Source organism: Trichosurus vulpecula, chromosome 2, assembly GCF_011100635.1.
Source record: "Trichosurus vulpecula isolate mTriVul1 chromosome 2, mTriVul1.pri, whole genome shotgun sequence".
Lineage (NCBI taxonomy): Eukaryota > Metazoa > Chordata > Mammalia > Diprotodontia > Phalangeridae > Trichosurus > Trichosurus vulpecula.
Window position 1 is genome coordinate 12579770 of NC_050574.1, and position 21351 is coordinate 12601120.

A 21351-nucleotide genomic window follows, 5' to 3' on the forward strand; every position below is an offset into this window, starting at 1 on the left:
ATAAGTGATAAAAATTGCTGTTTAAAACAGAAAAATGCAAAGTATAGAGTCAATTCTTCAACATTTGTGCCCTTAAATAATCTATCTTTGGGTCAGAGAGACAGGACATAAGGGAAAATGGTCCTCCTCTATCCTTTATATTAGGTTTTCCAGATCTGGGAAGAAAGGAACACCTATAGCTGGCTCTCTAGAAATTTTACAATTATCCAAGTTTTGTCTCTGGGACCTTTGTGCTTCTTTTTTTTTCATCTCACCCCTACTCCAAGGAAACAGATGAGTAGTTTGGAAAATTGACTGCCAACCTGGAAGATATGATACTGTACTGACAGATTTCAATTATCTGTACATCTGAAGGAGCCCTCCACCAAAAAATATAACTAATAATCTTTTATTTGTCTTTATGATGTCATCTTTCAAAAAATGGAGAAATCAATAAGGGAAAATGATCCTTCAATCTTAGAATTGTGAGAGAGGACAAGAAAGGAGGACATAGTCTGTCATGTATCTTAGATTTTCAAAGAGTGAATTTCAAATGATTCAAAGAAAGGATCAGTAGAATCCTAAGGACTAAAATTCTAAAGAGGAAGTCAGCTCAGGAGCTGGGAAGCACCCAAGAATGAAATTCTAAAGACACAAGGCTAAATAATATTGATAATGATGGAAAGGGGAAGGTTATCCAAAAGAGACTAATATGGGAGCCTTTTTGTTAGACAGTGGAGCAATAAAAGAAAGTCAGAGGAAACAACTACCCAGATTCCTCAACAATCTAGAAATGCTGCTCAGTTTTTCCCAAGTCAAGGAAAAAGAAATAATGATGCTTAATATGAAATTAAAATTCAAGATAAATAAGAACTAGTCAGAAAGCATCAAGCCCTTAGTGAGTTCACTCCCAATTCCAAATGAAATCTACCTCAGAGTAATAAAGGGCCTGGCAGATGTAACTGCTGAGTCACTGTCAGTGAGTTCTGAAAAACAGTGGAAAACAGAAAACTTGCCACAGGACTAGAGAAGTGCAAATGTTGCAAAAAAAAAAAACCATAAACAAATCTAAACAAAAATTACTCTTTTGATTCTCTGAGGTTGCATGATTCTGCAATATATATGAGTTCTTTCAGCATCCTGGAACAGTTAGTCTCAGCCTGAGGTCTTGAAATTCATCAATGGCAGTGAGATGTTCCATACAACTTTGGGTTTCAATTTACTATGTCATTTTGTTCAGTTCTTTCTAACCGCAAGATTATTTTCCTTGAGAAAAGATGCAAAATAAAGAATTAAGCAAATCTGCCTTTTCTCCATCATTTATGACCATCCATTTGTCCTGAATAATAGTCCTTTATCTTCTTTTATTATTATTATTATTGGCTCTAAGTTATAGACAAACTGATGAAACATATTGGAGGAAGAAATAGCCACAAGGGTAGATCCCTACGTGGATGAAAATAGAGGCTTCAAATTCCCATTAAAAAGCTTTCAAAACACCAAGTTTGGATCATTCTGACCATTAGCAGCATTTGTGATGCTCTCTGTAATAGGACCATGTCATACTTTGATTTTTGTCCTTCACAACCTGTCCTTGTTTCCAGTTCTTTACACGATTTTTCAAACATGGGTGATAATTACCCTGTATATCTACATTTATCTCTGTAAAGGGTATGGCTAGTCATAGGCAAAGATTTGCTGCACATAGCCTGTGAATTATTTTGGTGAGTAAATCTGTGGAGGCTAGGTATCTCACTGTTTAGCCCAATAGGCTTAATAAATTTGTTTGTTGATTGAAAAAAATATTACTTTATTATAAATTTAATATTAAAATAAATAAAAACCAACTAGATTTACTTTGCAACTATTTACATGTAAATAAATGATTTTGCTACATAAATGCTACAACTTTCCAGTCCCTTGTCCCTAATTCTCCATCAAGATTCTTTGTCCAATCATTCTCTTTCACAATTTTCTTCCTTGTAGTTGTAGTTATTTGATAGACAAAATGTTTTTTCAGTTTTGTTTTTTTCTGCTTGCATCCTTTCATAGAAAAAAAAAAACTAAGACAGTAAGTTGAAGCACAGTTGCTGATTAGCATTTGTAGAAGGAGCTTGCCAGCAAGCTCCTTCTACTCACAAAATCACAAGTCTGTACTTTAAAAAAAATCACAGAAGTCTTTACATCTTCTCCATCACCTTAACCCCATTAAAATATCAATAATTAATTTTAAAAATTAATCAATATCAGTAAGGATATGAGAAAACAGGTCTATTCATAAACTTCTAGCGGTCTGCATCTTTCTGGCAAGCAATCTGGCCATGTGATCCAAGTTGCAAAAACGTGGTCACAACTTCCAATCTAGCAATTCAATTATGGCGCAAATATTTGAAGCAAATAGTTAAACTGAGGAGAAGTAGGGCAGAAAGACATGGTATGAAGATTTACATGTTTAGAGAATGTTAGAGCTGGGGAAAAATATGTGCTTTTTTTATCCAAACCAGCAAAACAATAGCATATTTGATAAATTCTGACATCTTGATGTTTTAGTATTTAACAGACAACAAGTTTGAATAAAATCTGCTTGTCTCCAGAAGCAAAATTTTGAATAACTGGTAGAACTTTGAAGTAAATTTCCAGTCATTTTAAGGAAAGACTTCATAATTCAAAAAAAGAATGTTTTGCCTAAATTGCAGATTATCACTCACATGAGATTTTCAAGATAAGGCTGGTTGGCCACTTTTCAAGTATAACATAGAGGCAATCTTACACGGGTTTGGGTTGGCCCTTGCACTTTTGTTCAACTCTGAAATTCTATGAATTCTCTAAAGGATGAGATGTTTCTGAAGATATTCCCATATTCATTACACATGTAGTATTTCTCCACCTTGAATTTGCTATTGATTCATAAGGCAGGAATTGTTGTTAAAGGATTTCCCATAATCATTTCATTGATAGTTTTTATGCAGTGTGCTTCTTATGACTCCTGAGGGATGAGTTGTGATAGATTTTCCATATTTATTACCTGGTATGGGTTTTAATCCAATATGAATTTTTTTTTATGTTCAGTCAAGATCTGTTGGATAGGCAAAGGCTCTTCCATACTCATTTCACTGGAAAGTTTTCTCACTAGTACAGATTTTCTTATGTAATCTTTATCTTCTCTCTGAAGACTTTCCCACACTCATTACAAAGGGTTTTTCAACAGCATGAAGTCTTCCATGTTTCCTAAGGTTTGAGCTATTGCTGAAAGCTTTTCCACATTCATTACATTCAAAGGGTTTCTCTCCTGTATGACGTCTCCAATGCAATGTAAGGTTTGACCTGTTACTGAAGGTTTTCCCACATTTATCACATTCAAAAGGTTTTTCTTTTGTGTGAACTCTCTTATGAGCAGTAAGACCTTTTCTGTGGCGAAAGGTTTTTCCACATTCATCACAATCAAATGGTTTCTCTCCAGTATGAATTCTCATATGTTCAAGAAGACTTGCAGTATAGCTAAATGCTTTTCCACATTCATTACATTCAAAGGGTTTTTCTCCAGTATGGATTCTCTGATGTGCAGTGAGATTCCCCTTGTCTAGAAAGGCTTTTCCACATTCACTGCATACAAAGGGTTTCTCTCCAGTATGAATTCTCTGATGTTTCCTAAATGATGAGCTTCTACTGAAAGCCTTCCCACATTCATTACATTTATATTTCTCTCCAGTATGAAGTTTCCAATGAACTCTCAGAGATGAGCTGTTGCTGAAGGCCTTCCCACATTCATTACATTCAAAGGGTTTCTCTCCTGTATGAATTCTTTGATGTTCATTAAGTCTTGCTCTCCCTATAAAGGCTTTTCCACACTCATTACATTCAAAGGGTTTCTCTCCACTATGAATTAACTGATGCCTCCTAAGTAATGAGCTTTTGCTGAAGGCCTTTCCACATTCCTTACATTCAAAGGGTTTCTCTCCAGTATGAAGTCTCTTATGTTCAGAAAGTCTTCCTCTCTCTAAGAAGGCTTTCCCACATTCATTACAGGAAAAGGGCTTCTCTCCAGTGTGAATTCTCTGATGTTTCCTAAGTGCTGAGCTTGTACTGAAGGATTTCCCACATTCATTACATTCACATTGTTTATCTCCAGTATGAAGTTTCCAGTGATATTTAAGAGATGAATAGTGGCTGAAGGCCTTCCCACATTCATCACATTCAAAGGGTTTCTCTCCAGAATGAATTCTCTTGTGTTCAGTAAGTTTCCCTCTCTCCAGGAAGGATTTCCCACACTCACTGCACACAAAAGGTTTATCTCCAGTATGAATTTTCTTATGTTCATTAAGTTTTCCTCTCTCTATGAATGTTTTCCCACATTCTTTACATGCAAAGGGTTTCTCCCCAGTATGAATTAGCTGATGCTTCTTAAGTGATGAGCTTGCACTAAAGCATTTCTGACATTCATTACACCGATACTGTTTATCTCCAGTATGAAGTCTCCAATGATACCTAAGAGATGAGCTATGAATGAAGGCCTTACCACACACATTACATTCAAAGGGTTTCTCTCCTGTATGAATTCTTTTGTGAGCCATGAATTTTCCACTCTCTATGAAGGCTTTCCCACAGAGATTACACACAAAAGGTTTCTCTCCAGTATGAATTATCTGATGCCTTCTAAATGATGAGCTTTGTCGGAAAGACTTTCCACATTCACTACACTCAAGAGGTTTTTCTCCAGTATGAATTCTCTTATGTTCAGTAAGACTTCCTAAGTAGCTAAAGGTTTTTTCACACTCATTACATTTAAAAGGTTTCTCTCCAGTATGAATTCTTTTATGTTCAGTAAGACTTACTGGGGTCCTACATGCTCCTCTGCACTCATTGAATTCAAAGGGTTTCTCTCCAGAATGAATTCTTTCATGTGTGGTAAGTTTTCCCCTCTCTAAAAAGACTTTTCCACATTCAGAGCATACAAAGGATTTCTTCCCAGTATGAATTCTCTGATGTCCTCTAAGGCATGACCTGTTGCTGAAGGATTTCCCACATTCATTACATTCATATGGTTTTTCTTCACTAAGTCTTTTGTGATATTGAATAAGGTCTGTATGGTAACTAAAGGACTTCCTGGATTTAGCGGATTTCCAAAGCTCCTTACCAGAAATTTTATCACATTTAAGAATGTTTAAATACTGCTGGGAGCTCTTTACATGTATACCACATTTGGAGAGACTTTTTCCCTCTGCAGTTTTCTGTTGTGGAATAAGAATTAAACCTAGACTGAAATTTTTCCCAAATGTATTAGATTTATGAGTGATTGTCACTTGTCTGGATTTTCTCTCTTTGTTGTTCTTTTGCCTCTGTAGCCTGACATCACATTCCCAGTCTTCTCTCAATTGGTAACCCCAAGGACCATTGTGTCTTTTCTTAGATGACATTCCCATAAAAACATCTTCCTTTGCAACTGACTCCATGGTATCATGCCTTTTTTCTTGAGTAAGGAAATCTGAAAGAAATAAAAGTGTTAATATTTGTTGTTCTCCAAAATTAAGAAAACTCTTCTCCATGAAGAAGACCATTAGGAGAGTATATAACAAATATTATTAGGAGGGAGCAGAAGCTCAAGTTAATTGAGAAGATACTAACATAAAATGTCCCTGATTTAAATGAAATTTCAGTCTCTAGGACAAAATAGTTGATCATCATTGGCCTAGACTTTCCATCTTGGTTATCTTTCTATCTCTGAAATCATATTCCCTGTCTTCTGCTAATTCAGATTCACTATTGGTAACTGGCAAATTATTTAAATTTTCAGTAAGGGAAAACAGGCCAATTTTTCAAAATAAGGCCTGATAAGCCTGATGCCAATTCCTGAAAAACTTCTAGAATTTATTACCTAACAAATAACCTGGAAGCACTAAGAAAAGAGAATAATGTTAAGTTGTGGTATGGGGTCAGTAGGAACCAGTTGTGCAAACTCATGTGACTCTGGACAAGTCACTTAATCCTATTTGCCTCAGTTTCCTCATCTATAAAATGAGCTGGAGAAGAAATGGCAAACCATTCCAGTATCTTTGCCAAGAAAATCCCAAATGGGCTCACGAAGACTCAAACCCAACTGAAACACGACTAAAGAACATCACCATCTAGGGTCATAGAAAGTAAGAATCTCACTCTATTTGGTGCCAGTCAGACCATACTTGAAGGATTGTGTTCAGTTTGGGGTACATTTTATTTGACTATTTTTTTTAAAAAATAAAGTGTTATTGATATCTTTTACATTTATCACCTGCATTTCCCAATGTATCTTTCCATTCTCCCCTGCCCATGCTAAGAGCCACCTCTAATAAGAATAAAAAATAGAAAGAAAAAAGTTTTAGTTCCTCAGAATGAAAAAACACATTAAAAGAGACTGGTATTATCTGCAGCATTTCATACCAAGTCTCCCACCTCTACAAAGCAGAATGACACCAATCAGTCAACGAATAAATATTTACTAAGCACTTTCTATATGTTAGGCACTCTGCTAACAGTTAGAATCCAAAGGAAAGCAAAAACAGTCCCTGCCCTCAAATAGTTTACATCCTAATGGCACAAATTAAGAGTGGAGTTTCCCAACCCTAGTATGTTCAGAAAAGTAAAAAAAAAAACTTAGAAATGAAATCATGTGAATAAAGGTTAAAATAACTGAGAATGCTTAGCTTGGAGTTTAGACGCCCTAGCCAGGAGAAAGGTAGCTGTCTTCAACAAAGGTTGTCATAGAAACTAGACATTTACTGTGGCTCTAGAGGACACAGGGCACCGAGGGGGTGCAGTGGACAGAGTACCAGCACTGGAGAAAGGAAGACCTGAGTTCAAATATGGCCTCTTACACTTACTAATGGTGAGACCCTGGCCAAGTCACTTGCCCCTGTTTGTCTCAGTTTCCTCATCTTCAAAATGAGGTGGGGAAGGGAATGCATTTGATGTCAAGTTTCTGGACCTATACCTCAACTCTGACATTTATGAGCTCTGTCAGCATGTGACTGTGACAACCTTTTGAATCAGACTTGATTTCTTTTTGCTTAAAATAGGGATAATAAAACTTGCACTACAGTCCTCACAGGCTTGTTGTCAGGAAAATGCCTTGTAAATCTTAAATAATGTTATCATTATCATTAACCACAAGAATAACAGTAACATTAACAACAACATGGACATCCATGGTCAGATTGTGGTTTCCTTTACTGGACCACCCTCACTGATGAGGTCGCAGAATCATTTGAGGATCTAGATGGTAATGGGTATCAAGGAGCTTGGCTAACCCTTCATCTTTCCTTCCCGAAAGGGAAGAAGGCCCCCCCTCTCTTCTACCTGTTAGAACTTCCAAATACAATACATCACTTTTTCTGTTTGGGGGCAAGGACAAGGCTGAGTAGAATTAGGAACAACGAGCAAAAGTTAGAGAGAGACAAATTTAGGCTCGACATAGTGAAAACGTTTTAAACCATCAGAGTGATATACAAGTGCCTCAGGAGGTGATTGGCTGCCCCTTGGTGGTGGTCTTCAAGCAAAGACCAAGTCATTGTTGGCTGTATATGCTGTTGGATTGGATTGCCTCTGAGGTCTCTTCTAATTGTGGAGTTCTGTGATCCTGAGGTTCTCCCTGACTTCTAAGAGGAGGAAAAACATATTGCTGCTTTGGAAGCAGAGCTAGGGGGATTCTGAGAGCAAATGAACAAAGTTCTAATATCTAGAGAGAGAATTGAAAATGTAATACCAGTGAGTGAGCAGAATCTACTCAAGGGGGTGTACATGGAGGGTGGGGATGGGGGGGGCAGGAGGCACAGAATGGAAAGGAAAGGATGTAGTAGCATGGGTGGATGTTAAGAACAAGAACAACGTTGGGAAGAATTTTTGGAGAAGAAGCAAAAAAAAAATCATTAAGCAAAACAGAGTAGTTTAGACTAGCGTTGAGTAGGGATTAAGGAGTCGCTGGAGGTTTCAATCAATAAAACAGTATCACCAAGGCACGATTTGGAGCATTTGGTGATCTCTGGGGTGAAATGTTCACAATGAAAATTTAACAATCACCTCTCACAAGCCACTACAAGCTGGCTCCAGTACATCTTCAGGGGCACCCAGAACGACACCCAATATCAGGCAAAGAAGTGGGGAATTAGAGACACCAAGAGACCTTTCAAGTTGCCTGAGCATGAAAAAAATAAGAGCAGGACTGAGCTGACACATCAGAAATACAGACTAAATGAATCCAAGATAAATTATGGAAGAATCAAAAGGATTCAGTGACTACTGGAATTAGGGGATGAGTTGAATGGATGCCGATGCACCACTGCCAGAAATGAAGAAGCTGGGGAGGGAAATTTGTGGGGGTTTCAGGGAAATGGCAACTTAAGTTCGGGAAATATTGAGTTTGGGATGGAAGCAATTTACCAAGCAGACATAAATTATACATGTATAATTGTATTACATGTATGCATGTATTACATGTAAATGTGGGATGTACAAGAAAGACACTGAAGGCACAACTGAAGGCCTGAGTATGGCAAACATGTCTAAAGAGATACAGAAAGAAGAGAACAGAAAGATTCAGAATCATTAGAAAGGACAATCATGAGTTGATGGATAAGGACTTGAGACCCAGAGGAGTCAACTAAAATAATTGATGAAAGTCTGATCCATAAGTCTCTATCAAGGGACGAGGTGGTTTCATGAAGGGCTTCTCAAATCTACCAAGCTTTGAGCAAATATTGATCAAAGTAAAGATCTGAGAAAAAAACAAACCCTTGAATTTCATCAAAAAAAAAAAAGAAAGAAAATATGGTGTGGTGGGCAAGTCCCAGGACACAAAATAAGAAAACATGTTTGACTTTCATTTCTGCCACTTATGAGCCAAGAAACAGCAGAGCTGGGCAAAGACTTTTCTTTGTTGTCTTAAAAATATAGGTTGGACTTGTGTATTTAAAAGCAGAAGGAAGATAACCTGTGAAGAGGGAGAGATGAATACTTCCTGTAGGACAGGCTCCTAACAAATAGCTGCTGAAGATTCAAGAAAGAGGCACATAACCATGGCAGGGGGCATGAAAGGGTGGGAATTAGAATACAAGCTAAGGGCTAACCCCAGAATCCCCCAATTCCAGATCTGGGAGGGATCAACAGCACCTGCATGAAGAGCTGCCTTCCCCTCCTGCCCCTGAAGTGGTCCTCCAGCCTTTGTTTGAAGATTCTCCTGAGGCAGACCATATAGTTCCTGGCCAACTCTAATTGTTAGGAAGCTGTCCTTGGCAGCAAGCCTAAACTTTCCTCTTTTCACCTTTCACCCTCTGCCACCAGCGAACAGAAAAAACATCCATCATCACCCCCTGAACATTACATCTTTTCAAATGACTAAAGACAGAGATGTGCCCTGAGTGTTCTTCCAGCAAAGTATGCCTCCTTCTGTCAATCAATCTTCATAAAGCATGAGCTCAGGGTTCCACACATATTTATTTAAGACAAAAGTGAAAAATAAAGAGAGAAACAGAAGGAAAGTGGTTTATTGATGGGAAAGGTGAAGGCATATCACAGAAGCAATCTCAACCCTTTCCCACAGACCTGGGAGACTCTGGCAAGGCAGTTCCATGGCCAATGTCAAAGGTACCCAGTCTCCACTGGAGAGCTGCACTACAGAGTACAAAGATCCTTGTCTGCCTGTTGTCGCTCACTCACCTGGGCAAGTGCCTCTTGGAATGCCTCCCTCTGGTATCCTAGGGACTTCGCCCCTCTGCAACTGGGAGAATACATCTGGCTGAAAAACCAGAAGTTCTGTCCAAAGAGAAAGAAAAGGCAAAGAGAAATATCTTATAATTCAGTCCTAGGACATTTGCTCTTCAGGAGAAGAGATTATCCCAGGTAGGTGCTGGGTACAAAGAGTAGCTGAAGCATGCTTTCAATTGTATTGCCAAAAAAGAAGGGGGACATAGGTTGGAGCTGATTTGGACTCTGACATGAAACTAGTTCACTTGACCCACTCTGCTAAGAAGACAAGAGACTTTCGTGTCTTCAGGTATCTGTACTGGGGCTTTTGAGAGAAAGCTCTGACCAGGGAGAAATAGAGATTGGGGAAGGTGGAGACTCAGGGACAACCCAGTAAAGCTTCAACTCTCCAGGCTGAGAAGCAGAGACTTCATTTGGGAAAAGAGCAGAAACATCTCATCTCTTCATGTTACGTGATTTAGGAATCTCTGTCTATTGTATGTGTTCTTGAATATCCCTGGAAGACAAGCCAAACCTCAGGTGAGTAAGTCAGAAACCCAGCTGCTCTGGCAAGGGAGAATGTACAAACAATCCCAAACAGGCTATAAATTATAGGGGAAAGCTGTCCTCACCCAGGGAGACCAGGTTCATATAGTTCTCCAGCATCACATCCCTGTACAGGTGTCTCTGAGCCAGGTTCAGCTGCCTCCACTCATCTTGGCTGAAATCCACAGCCACATCCTCGAATGTCAACGGTTCCTGAAAGAGTAAAGAAATACGGGCTTACTTACTTAAGGGATATCACTCCCATTCATTATGGGGGAGATGTGCAGTTGGGTAGGACAGAAAAGGACTGATCTTCGAGATGTTGAAGGTTTTGAAAAGTCTATATCAAATGCTTAGTGACTAGAAATGAATGAATACATGAATGAATGAATAAAAAAGCATTTTTGAAGTGCTTGCTATGTGCCAAGCACCGTGCTAAGGGTGCTAAACAGAAAAGGCTAGATGGTCCCTACTCTCAAGAAGCTCACAGAGTAATCGGGGAAGACAACAACTAAAAGGCCTGGAAGTGCTGGGGGAGTAGTAGTGGGGAGGGTATCAAGGTTCAGAGGCCCTAAGTTAAGATGATGGTGCTGGGAGACTATGCTAAGAGACTACAGGAGACTAAGAGATGATGCTATGGGAGGCTATAGAGGCGGGACATATGGTAAGGCCTGCAGGACTTTAGGAGGCAGTCCCAGGGCAGCACATGGTAAACTGTGGTGGTCTTCCATCTCCTCAGAAGGAAGGGAGTGGCGGTCTTCCATCTCATTCTAACCCTGTGAGCAGTAGAGTAACAAAGACAGGGAAAAGGCAAAGAGGGAGAGCGCTCCTCCCCCTCAGCTATCCCAGGCAGGCTTTGAAAGAGCACAGGCCAGGGGAGAAGGCACACCACAACAAGGAAGGCACGTCTGGCAGTCTCACCTTGTGGCTGAATCTGCAGCTTGCAGGCTGTTTTATTTGCTCACTCAAGTTCACTCTTATAAACCATCACCCCAAGTGAGCCCCAAGGGAATCACTTTACTTGTCACTCCCCAAAAGACAAATTGATATAATAAACATGCATCTTAAAGTTAAATACCCAATACTGACATCAAAAACCACAGCACGAATGCTAATTCATTTCTAAATTGATTAATATTAGCAATCACTCTCCATTACCAATCCCCAATTACTCAGAAAGTGTGGGCCAAACGCCACATAAAGGGGAGTGTTCTCCTCATCCTCCAAGACAAAGGTGATCACACCCTGTCACCCAGAGTCATTGCTTCATTCACTCCAGGACCCCAAGCACAGAGCTGTCACCCAGTCAGTCCAAAAGGCACTTATTAAACACACCCAACAAACAGCTGCCCTGCACAGAGCAGCACCAAGCGAGGTCCTCAGGCAGATATGAAGACAAAGTAGAACACAGTCTTGGCCAGAGGACAACTCCCAAAATACTGGCGCAATAGCTCTCAAACGCTTTGGTCTCAGGAAGGGAATAAGCATTTCTGTCATGTCTATTATATGTCAGACACTGTGATGAGTGCTTTTACAAAATATTATCTTTCAGCACGCCTTTATATGCTTAGAAATTATTGAGGATGGCCGCCTAAAGCTCCTTTTTTTACATGGGTTACATCTATCAATATTGACCTTATTAAAAATTAAGACTGCTTAGTGTTACTATAAAAATAGTTTTGACCTGGTGAAGCCCCTGAAAGTATCTCAAGGACCCCCAGGAATGTCTGGGCCAGGCTCTGAGAGCTGCTATCCCAGAAGATGGACAAATAAACAACACAACAGTGACTCTTGGTAGGACCACAGCTGAAGAGTGTAGCACACAGAGCACTGGGCCTGCTGAGTTCAAATTCAGCCTTGGACACTTCCTAGCTGTGGGACCCTGACCAAGTCACTTCACAGCCATCTGCCTCAGTTGACTCTTCTGTAAAATGAGGATGATAACAGCACCTTTCTCCCAGAGTTGTTGAGAGATCCAACGAGGTAACACTGGAAAGGGCTTGAGTCAGTATCTCACACATAGTAGATGCTTAATAAATGTTTATTTCCTTCTTTCCCTGCCCCCCACAAAAATAAAAAGGCTTTGTGTGGGAAAAAGAAGCATTGTTAACCAAGGCGAAGAAAGTCGGGAGAGGCTCCGTGTGCCGGGCCATGGCGGCTGAGAGGCGACAGAGAGGAAATGAAGTTCTGGGGACTTGAGTGGCCCAGAAAACACCCACTCACAGGTGGAGAGAGCCTGGAGAAGTTTTAGTGACTTGCCCAAGGTCACCCAGCCAGGCTAGGGCAGGGGCTGGACCTGACCCCGAGGCTTCCTGACTCTGAGATCAGCTCTTTCTATCCCAACGCCGCCACAGGGCCCCACTCTAATGAGGCAGAAATGGGGGTGGGAGTGCAGGAAAGGCAGGGGACAGAGCACAAACACATAGGAGGGAGCTAGGAGGACTTCAGGTACCCCGGTTTGGCCGGGCCATGGTGTATTTCAAAAAGAAGTGCAGGAAAATACCTACAGCAGCCATTCAGAGAGGCAAAGAACTGGAAACTAAGGGGATGGCCATCAAACAGAGAAGGGCTCAACATATCACAGCCTAGGAATCTAACGGATACTATTGTTCCAAAGCAAACAACGAAAAGGACAGCTTCAGAGAAACCTGAGAAGTCGCCTGTCTTAAGCAAGTCAACAAGCTGCCACCCCGGTAGCCTGGGCCTGGAGGCAGCAAGACCTGAGTTCAGATCCCACCTCAGACACTGATGAGCAGCTGTGTGACCTCGTGCAAGCCGCTGAACCTCTCCCTGCCTCAGTTTCTTTATCCATAAATGGGGATAATAAGGGCACCTACCTCCCAGGGCTGTGAGGATCCAACAACATAATATTTGAAAAGTGCTTGGCACGGTGCCTGGCACATAGTAGGCAGAATGTAAATGCTAGCTATCCCACTATTAAGTTAAAATCAATATTACTATATTAATACTTATATTATAACAAGCAAGCATTTATTAAAGTGTCAGGTACCAAGCTAAGCACTGGAGGTACAAAGAAAGACAAAAAACAATCAGTCCCTATTCCCAGGGAGCTCACAGCCTAATGAGGGAAACAACATGTACACAACCATGTACAAACAAGAGCTATATAGGATAAACTGCAGCTAATCCCAGGGGGACGCACTAGTATTACGGGGATCAGGAAAAACTTCTGGGAGAAGGTGGGGCTTTTGGTGAGACGAAAGAAGCAGAGACAAGAACAGAGAGTTCTAAGCATGGGGGACGGCCAGGGAAAATGCCCAGTCAGGAGATGGGGGGGTAGCATCTTGTGCAAGGAGCAACAAGAGGGCCAAGGTCGCTGGACTGCAGGATAGTGCTGTGAAAAGACTGGTACCAGGCCATAGAGGGCCTCAGAAGTCAGAGGACTTCTTATTTGCTACTGGAGGTAACAGGGAGCCATTGAGGTTGATGGAACAGGACATGACACGGCCAGACTTGGGCTCTAGGAAGATCAATCTGAAAGCTGAGTAGAGAATGGATGAGAATGGGGAGAGACGCGAACTAGGGAGACCCCCAGCAGGCTGGTGCAACAGTGACGAGGTGAATAGCACTTGGACCAGGGTGGGGGCGGTGTCAGAGGAGAAAAGGGGAGCAGATGAGAAACGCTGGGAAGGTAAGGATGACAAGGCCTAACAACCGATTAGATAAGGAGGGACGGGGTGAGAGAGAAAGACAGCACTGAGGCTATAAGCCTGTGTGGCTTGGGGAAAGGTGGTATCTCTGACAGAAATACTGAATATAAATTAACAGTATGATAGCTAAAGATAAGAAGAGGGGAGGGTTTAGAGTGAAAGATCATGGATTCAGTTTTGGACATGTTGAGTTCACCATGTTTATGGCGCATCCAGTTCGTAATGTCCAATAGGCCGTTAAAGATGGGATGCTGGAGGTCAGGAGATGCTAGACAAATAAACATGAGAATCCTCTGTGTAGAGATGATAAGTGAATCCTTGGGAGCTGATGAGACCCCCACATGAAATAGTCCTGAAGGACAAGAGAAGAGGGCCCAGGTCAGTGGGATACCCCTAGCTGGCAGGTGTGATGTGGATGATACAGCAAAGGAGACTGAGGAGGCAAGGTCAGACAGGTCAGAACTGAGGCAGAATGAAGCAAGAAGAACCAGGAGAACAAACAGCTTTGGAAGACCCATGAACTCTGATGAACCACCATTCCAGAAGCCTGATGATGACACGCTTCCCGGCCAATGGAGAGGCGATGAACTCAAGATACCAAATGAGACAGAATTTGTTCTACTTGACTATGTTTGGTACAAGGATATCTTGTTCTTTGTTTTCTTTCCATTGGGAGGGAGAGAAAATAGATGCTTATGAATTGAAAAAAAATTTTTTAAAGGAATAGCCTGAGATAAACCTGGGAAGACGGTGTGACAGCAGACGGTGGATTAAATGGCAGATTGAGGGGTCTGAACTGCAGTTAGTACATTGTTCCCGACACAAAAGGCCATCCTTTTAATTCCAATAATCTACCAGTGTTGTTGTGCGGCAACAAATCCAGCAACACAATAAATAGCCTCTAAAGAAGTGAAAATGGGTATCACCCAGAGGGTGGTGGACAGGGGCCCAGTGTACTCAGGCTGCGGTAGATCACAGGCAAGGAAATATGAAGGACAACTAGACAAAAGGCTAGTGTGCAAGAAAAACAGGAGTGAAAAAGAAGGTGGGCATATGGTGAGAGGGAGAAACAAGAGAGGGAGAGCCTCTGGGCTCCACTGGCACGCTTGTGATGAGGTCAAAAGAAAGTGACGCATTGGGTGAATCCCTCAACAAAGCTGGGATCTACTTGGAGTAAGAAAGACGAGATCAAATCACACCTGAGATACTTAATAGCTGTGTGACCTTGGGCAAGTCACTTAACTTCTGTGTGCTTGGGTTTCCTCAACTGTTAAATGGGGAGGGTACCTACCTCCCAGCATTGTTGTGAGGACCAAATGAGATCAAATTTGTGGTGGTTAGAGATATAAATGCTAGCAGTTATTATTATGAAGATTATAAATCTGTGGGATGACATGGTAGAATCACAAAAGGTACGTAAACATGGACCAATTGTAACCTGTATCACATTGATGCGGCCACAGATCTATTTAAATGTCTGAGGAATAGGAAGAGACTGAAGGAGGGTCAGTGCCTCAGCAGGATGAAGGATGGACTGGGCGGGGCAAGAGAGGAGAGAATGAAAGGGAAGGTTTGGTGGTGCAGCACCACAGTGGTGCTGGCAAAGGGTGAGGAGGGCCTGCCCTGGGGTTCTGGCAGTGAGAATAGAGAGAACGCCCGGTAGACAGTAAGCAGATACTTATCCGATTCTCCTTCCTGTTACCCAGGTGGGTGCCCCAAACCAGGAGGGGACAGCACCCCCTTTGCCAGGCCCTTTGTTAAGTGCATCACATTCCTGCTGCCTCTGCTATGGTGACTCCGTACTTACCCTGACTTTAGAGCAGTGGTAGGGAGCCTGCGGCTTCGAGGCCACATGTGGCCCTCTAGTTCCTCAAGTGTGGCCCCTGCTCTAGAGGAATACAACCAGACCAATACATCAGGGGATCATAGAGCTGCAGTGGGCGGAAACTTTGGAGGCCACTCAATCCAGCCCTCTAATTTTACAGATGAGGAAAATGGGGTACAGAGAGGTTCAGTGACTTGCATCCTTGTTGACAATAATATCCCTACTGAGTATCTGTCTGACTCAATCAGCCCTTGTCTTCCCGGACCTTCACCTTTGCTCCACGGAGAGCCATCTTCAGCACGGCCACAACTTGGACCACATCTGATGTTTCTTCACTGCCCAGAGCTCAAATGTGGCAGAAGCAACTTCCAATAATAACCTATTTCCGTGCTCATCTTTCCCATTCATCACCATCTCCTGAACCTATTCTGCGTCCCTATGCTTACTTCCAACCACATCAATCATCCTTTTCACCTGTAAACCATCAGCCCTAATGGGAGTCCAGAGCTAAAGAAATTAACATAATTAATGACATTAAGAGAAGGAAAGGGGGAGAAAAAGAAGGGAATAAATATTTATAGAGCACCTACTATGTGCCAGGCACTATGCTAGAGTACTTTATAAATACGATCTCATTTGATCATTAAGTACAAGAACCTTGCTTAGAGTGTTTTTAAAAGTTCAATTCAGTAAGAAAATTAGCATTTCTCTTACTTTTCATATTTACTTTCAAGGAAATCATCAAAGAAGAATAATTTTTAATAATCATAATACTCTAATACTAAATAAGGGAAGAATGATTTCCATAATTTTTTAACAAAACATTTTATGATAACTATGCTAATCGATCAAGGGAACAATACAGACATAGTTTACCTAGATAATGTAAAAGGCATTTAGCAAAGTCTCACAGCTATCCTAGTGGGAAAAATGGCGATATACGGGCTAAACTAGCAATTCTTAAATTGGGGTTCATGAACTTACTTTTAAAAGTATTTCTGTAGCTTTTTCAAAATAATTAGTTTCCTCTGTAATCCTATATATTTTATTTTATGCATTGAAAAGCATTATTGTAAGAAAGTGCAGGCGGGATGATGTTAAAAGGATTGAGAAGTGAGAGGAAAGGATTTGGAAGCAGAGAATGTAGACAGCCTTTTCTGGGATTCTAGGTTGAGAAAGGCAGGAGAAATATGGGATGACACTTGAGGGGATGTCAGGGTCCAGTGAGTTTTTTCAGAACAGGGGAAACCTGTGTATGTCTGTAAACACCAGGAAAGAGCCAGTTGATAGGGAGATAAGATTAGAGAAATAGGAGATGACTGTGGGCACAATCTTCTGGAGAAAATGGGGGAAAATACAGTCAATGGTGCAAGCAGAGAGGCTGGCTGGCCCTGGTGATGAGAAGGGCCTGGAGGAATGGAAATGAGAAGGGGAGGTAATGTCAGAGGGAAGTGAGATGCAGAGCAGGGAGAAGAGGGAGCTCACAGGGAATGGCCTCTGTTCTCTCAGTAGAGTCTGAGGAGCAGGCACGGATGGGGCGGGTGGGCCCTAAGCCAGCGTTGAGGTCCAGCAAGGCTCAATGATGAAGAGGTCAAGGGGTAGAATGGCTTGAGAATAAAGGACAATATAATGGTGAGCTGTTTAACTGGGTTGAGAATGAGAGGCAAGAAAATGAGGCTAGGGCAGGGTCCAGGTAAGTACTGAAGGGAGGAGAGGCTGGAGGTCACGACAGAGTCAAAGGATATGTTTCAGAGGAGTAAGGGATAGAAAGAGAGGTGATTCCTCAAGGTTACAACGGGACAAAGGAACTTCAGTGTTGTTGGTCATGGAGGAAGGTCACTTGGGGGCAGGCATAATGAAGGGTGTGATCATCCCTGTGTGTAGCTCAGGAAGAGCAGGGGAGTAAGCCATGGAGGCTCAGGACAATGAGGAGCTGGGGGTACAATGAGGTCTTAGTACGAGGGCAGGAACTGGACTAGAGAGGAAAGATAGTGGGTAGTAAGTTCACCATCATTATTGGGATTCAAGCAGACTAGATGAGGTATGGGTTGAACTTCATAGCCTCTACTATACCCTTTATTTCTGAAATTCTAATTCTGGGAAGGTACAAGGAAAGGAGAGGTTCCATTCTCCACAGAGTACTGTGGTATACTGGAAATATGATCTACCTGTCCAGACCTCTTTTTCTTTATATTCTACATAAAAGGGTTAGGTTCCATGACCCCTTAAGCTCTCTCCTGCCTTGAATCATTTACATACTCTCTGACTTCAAAATATTCATCAGAACATCAGGGAAAAGAGCTAAGACTCAAATCTCAGGTTGAGACCCGTATGATGACTGAGATCAAAAATCAAGAAAAAAAACAAGCCCGTTCTCTGAGAGAGGAGCTGTCATTCCAACTGACCTGGGAGCTGGCCGCCAGGAGCACAGGAGCCATTGCCTCTTCCTCCTGTTGGCTCCTTGAGAAGGGCAGAGTCTTGAGAAAGCAGAGCTGTAGGACAAGGAAGAACTCATCAAAAACAAGCATGCTTTGCAGCACTCACTCGCCAGGGTAGAGAGGCAGTAGCCTCCATCACACATTTCAACCCATGGCTACATCTGAATGATGGGGGGAATAGGTCAAGAAGCCCTGCCCACACTAACAGGCACCTGATGGTTCATCAATTGACCAAGTACTACGTAATGTGAACCCCCTGGATATGGACAACAGATTAGGATCTAGTGCAAATGTCGGCTGCTCCAGATCCATCAAGGTGAACGTAAGGAGCTACCTAAACACACACACAGATGAGACTGTAAAGTCAGCTTGCATTTATTAGGCGCCTACTATGTGCCAGACACTGTGTTAAATACCAGCAACATAGAGAGGCAAAAAATCCCTGCCCTCCAGAAGCTCGGTCTATCAGGAGATGAGATGGCAGGAGATGAGAGTTGTGACTTGGTTTAGCAGAAAAGTAAATAATAATAGCTAGTAATAGCAGGGCTTTAGGGTTAGTAAAGTGTGTTATATATTGTCATCTCATGCACCTGCCGCCCCAGCTTCTGCTCATGAACTTGTCCACACCTGGGTAGGCTAATCCTCAGACAACAGATAAAGCAGGCCTTTTGTGGAAGTCTTTCCAAATAGAGATGAGCAGGTCACCTCCACCCGCAATGAGACATAGGAGAGGGCTTTAGAAGGGGGAAGAGGTCCCTCTGTCATGTGACCAATAGTATAAAACAGGTAATGATGAACAGAGGACTCAGAAGCAAAAAGCCCCAAGTTCAAGACCTGCCTTTGATATAAGATGGCTGCATGACCCCCGGCAAGTCATTTAACATCTGTGTCCCAGGCAATCCTCTCAGGCTCTTCTATGAAGAGCCATTGCTGATTTGCATTGGTAGAGAAGGTCCCTTCTATCATTGATATCACAGCTTCTAAGTGTCAGCAAACCCAGGTCTCCAGATTCAAGGTATGGTGCTCCTTCCACTATACTTGGCTGCCTGTGTATATAGTGTGCGTATCTACACACCCCTTAATACTTTGAGGATCTGTGCCTTTATGAACATGGCTTCTCTTTCCAAGTACACAGATCACAACCCTTATGTGACTTGGGTCTTGAAGAAATGCTGGGGCCAGTAACAGTCATTAGCCATGCCCCTGGTGGCCAACTTCAGGATAAGCACCACTAATTTAGCCAGGCTGGTCCCAGAAGAGCCTTCGCACCATCTGGCCACCAGACCTTTCCTTGAAACCTTTCCAGCTTGGTAGGACTGGCTAGAGATTTGTGAGGGCTTGGCCCTCAGGGACCCAGTCACCTGTATGTAAAGATAGCCCGTCAGGAGAGCACTGGGAGGGTGTCGACATTGACCGACATGAGAGGTGGTGTGGCAGACGCAGGTCTGGCCTCAGAATCACAAAGACCCGCTTTGAGTCCCACCTCCTACATAAGCTGGCTGTGTGACTGACTGATGGCAAGCCTCCGAGCCTAATAAGTTGGGCGTGTGCATTTGTTAGGGTCTCCTTGCCCCGAGTTTCCTGCATTGATCAGTCATAGGTTTGGAGCGGATTTACAGGGTGTTGCAGAAGTCTTAGTCCAGTTTTAAGATACAGAAGGTTTTGGGAGAACCTGCCTGGCTGCGCATGCATGCATGTACATATATACACATCCACATGTATGCACGCACATGCATATGTGCACATACACATAAATACACACACCAGACACTGCCAAGAAACAAAACAGAAAAACCCGTTGGCACAGATGGCAGAGAACCGAGGTAAGAGGGAAGGGACCCAGGCTGATGGTGAGCCCCTGAGAGCTGGGAAGGCCCTGAATCCACCCACGAGGAAACTGAGGCCCAGAGCAGCCAGGCGACTTGCCCAGGGGCACATGGATTCACAAGTAGGTGGCAGGGCCTGTACTCCAGATCCAGGGAGGTGACCAGGACCCGCAGAAGGAGAAGAGCTGCTCGGGTCTCCGCCTCCGCCCTGAAGCCCGGGGTGGGCGGCCCCCGTCCCTTCCCCCACCCTCAGCGAAGGCCAGGGGGCGGGGCCCCCTCGGAAGCTCTTCGGGAGGAGGGTGGGGGAGCTGGACCCACACACCTCCGACAACCGCTCCTACGGGGTTCAGGACAATGCAGGCAACGGACGGCCGGTTCACGGCGGACACAGGCGGGGGCAGGAACCCCAATGCCCCGCCCAACCCCTCACTTCACCCCAGCTCAGCTCTCTGCGTTGCGCCCGGGCCGGAGCCGCATGCACTCACCCCACCCGGCCCAGCAGCCCCAAGGACAAAAGGCCTCAACGCCCGGTCCCACGTGGAGCTGCGCCTGGCCTACATCGATGCGCGGGACTACAACTCCCAGAATCCCTCTGGTTTGGTTGAACTGGGCCCGGGGACGCCGCCTCGCGAAGGCCTCTGGGAAATGGAGTCTCGTCACCGGAGAGGAGATTCCGGGAAGGGGAGGCCAAAGGTTTTACTGCGCTTCACGGTCCAGCTGTCCAAGCTCAGAATCCAGATCCCGTATCCCAGAAGTCTGTAAACCCGCAGTGTTAGGTTCCTGTGTTAGTCTGGCACCATCAATTTGGACTCAATCCATCAATATGCTGTTATTTATTTTTAATGTTGAGTCGTTTTTCAGTCCGACTCTCCGTGACCTCATTTGGGGTTTTCTTGGCAGAGCTACTGGAGTGGTTGCCATTTCCTTCTCCAGCTCATATTACAGATGAGGAAACTGAGGCAAACAGGTTTAAGCGACTTACCCAGGGTCACATTGAGGTGGGATTTGAACTGAAGAAGATGAATCTTCCTGCCTCCAGGCCATTTATTTTTAAGGGTTTCTTTTATTCTGAATTTGACAAACATCAAATGAAATGCCCATTTCCACTGACAGTATTTGCACCATAAAAAACAAGAGGTGGCCGCAATTAGGGTTGAGAAACTGCAAATCTCTATTGAGTAGATATTTCCTTTTTTTTTCAAGGTAGGGAGTAACTTTCAGTCAAGAAGCATTTAAGTGACAACTCCGTGCCACTTAGTTGTGAACTAACTACTGGAAATTCAAAGAAAGGCAAAACAAAAACAAAAAACGGTCCCTGCTCTCAAGGAGCTCACAATCTAACGTGATGACTGTAA

The 21351-nt window shown here is 43.0% G+C and overlaps 1 protein-coding gene across 1 annotated transcript; it reads right to left on the minus strand.

Moving 5' to 3' along the window:
* Positions 1–2245: 2245 nt before the first annotated feature.
* On the minus strand, positions 2246–18260 carry LOC118836249 (zinc finger protein 420-like). Its single transcript, XM_036743585.1, has 5 exons — positions 18138–18260; positions 10323–10449; positions 9664–9759; positions 4812–5461; positions 2246–4676 (listed from the first exon to the last, which is right to left on the minus strand). The coding sequence occupies exons 1-5, from the start codon at positions 18258–18260 to the stop codon at positions 3135–3137; spliced, it is 2538 nt and encodes an 845-aa protein (XP_036599480.1). The 3' UTR covers positions 2246–3134.
* Between the last annotated feature and the right edge of the window lie 3091 nt (positions 18261–21351).

Coding starts and splice junctions, on each gene's coding strand:
- LOC118836249 (XM_036743585.1), bottom strand. CDS start 18,260: ATGCTTGTTTTTGATGAGTTCTTCCTTGTCCTACAGCTCTGCTTTCTC. Junction 9,760..10,322: donor TATGAACCTGGTCTCCCTGG/GTGAGGACAGCT, acceptor CTCTTTGGACAG/AACTTCTGGTTTTTCAGCCA. Junction 4,677..4,811: donor GAGGAGCATGTAGGACCCCA/GTAAGTCTTACT, acceptor AAACCTCTTGAG/TGTAGTGAATGTGGAAAGTC.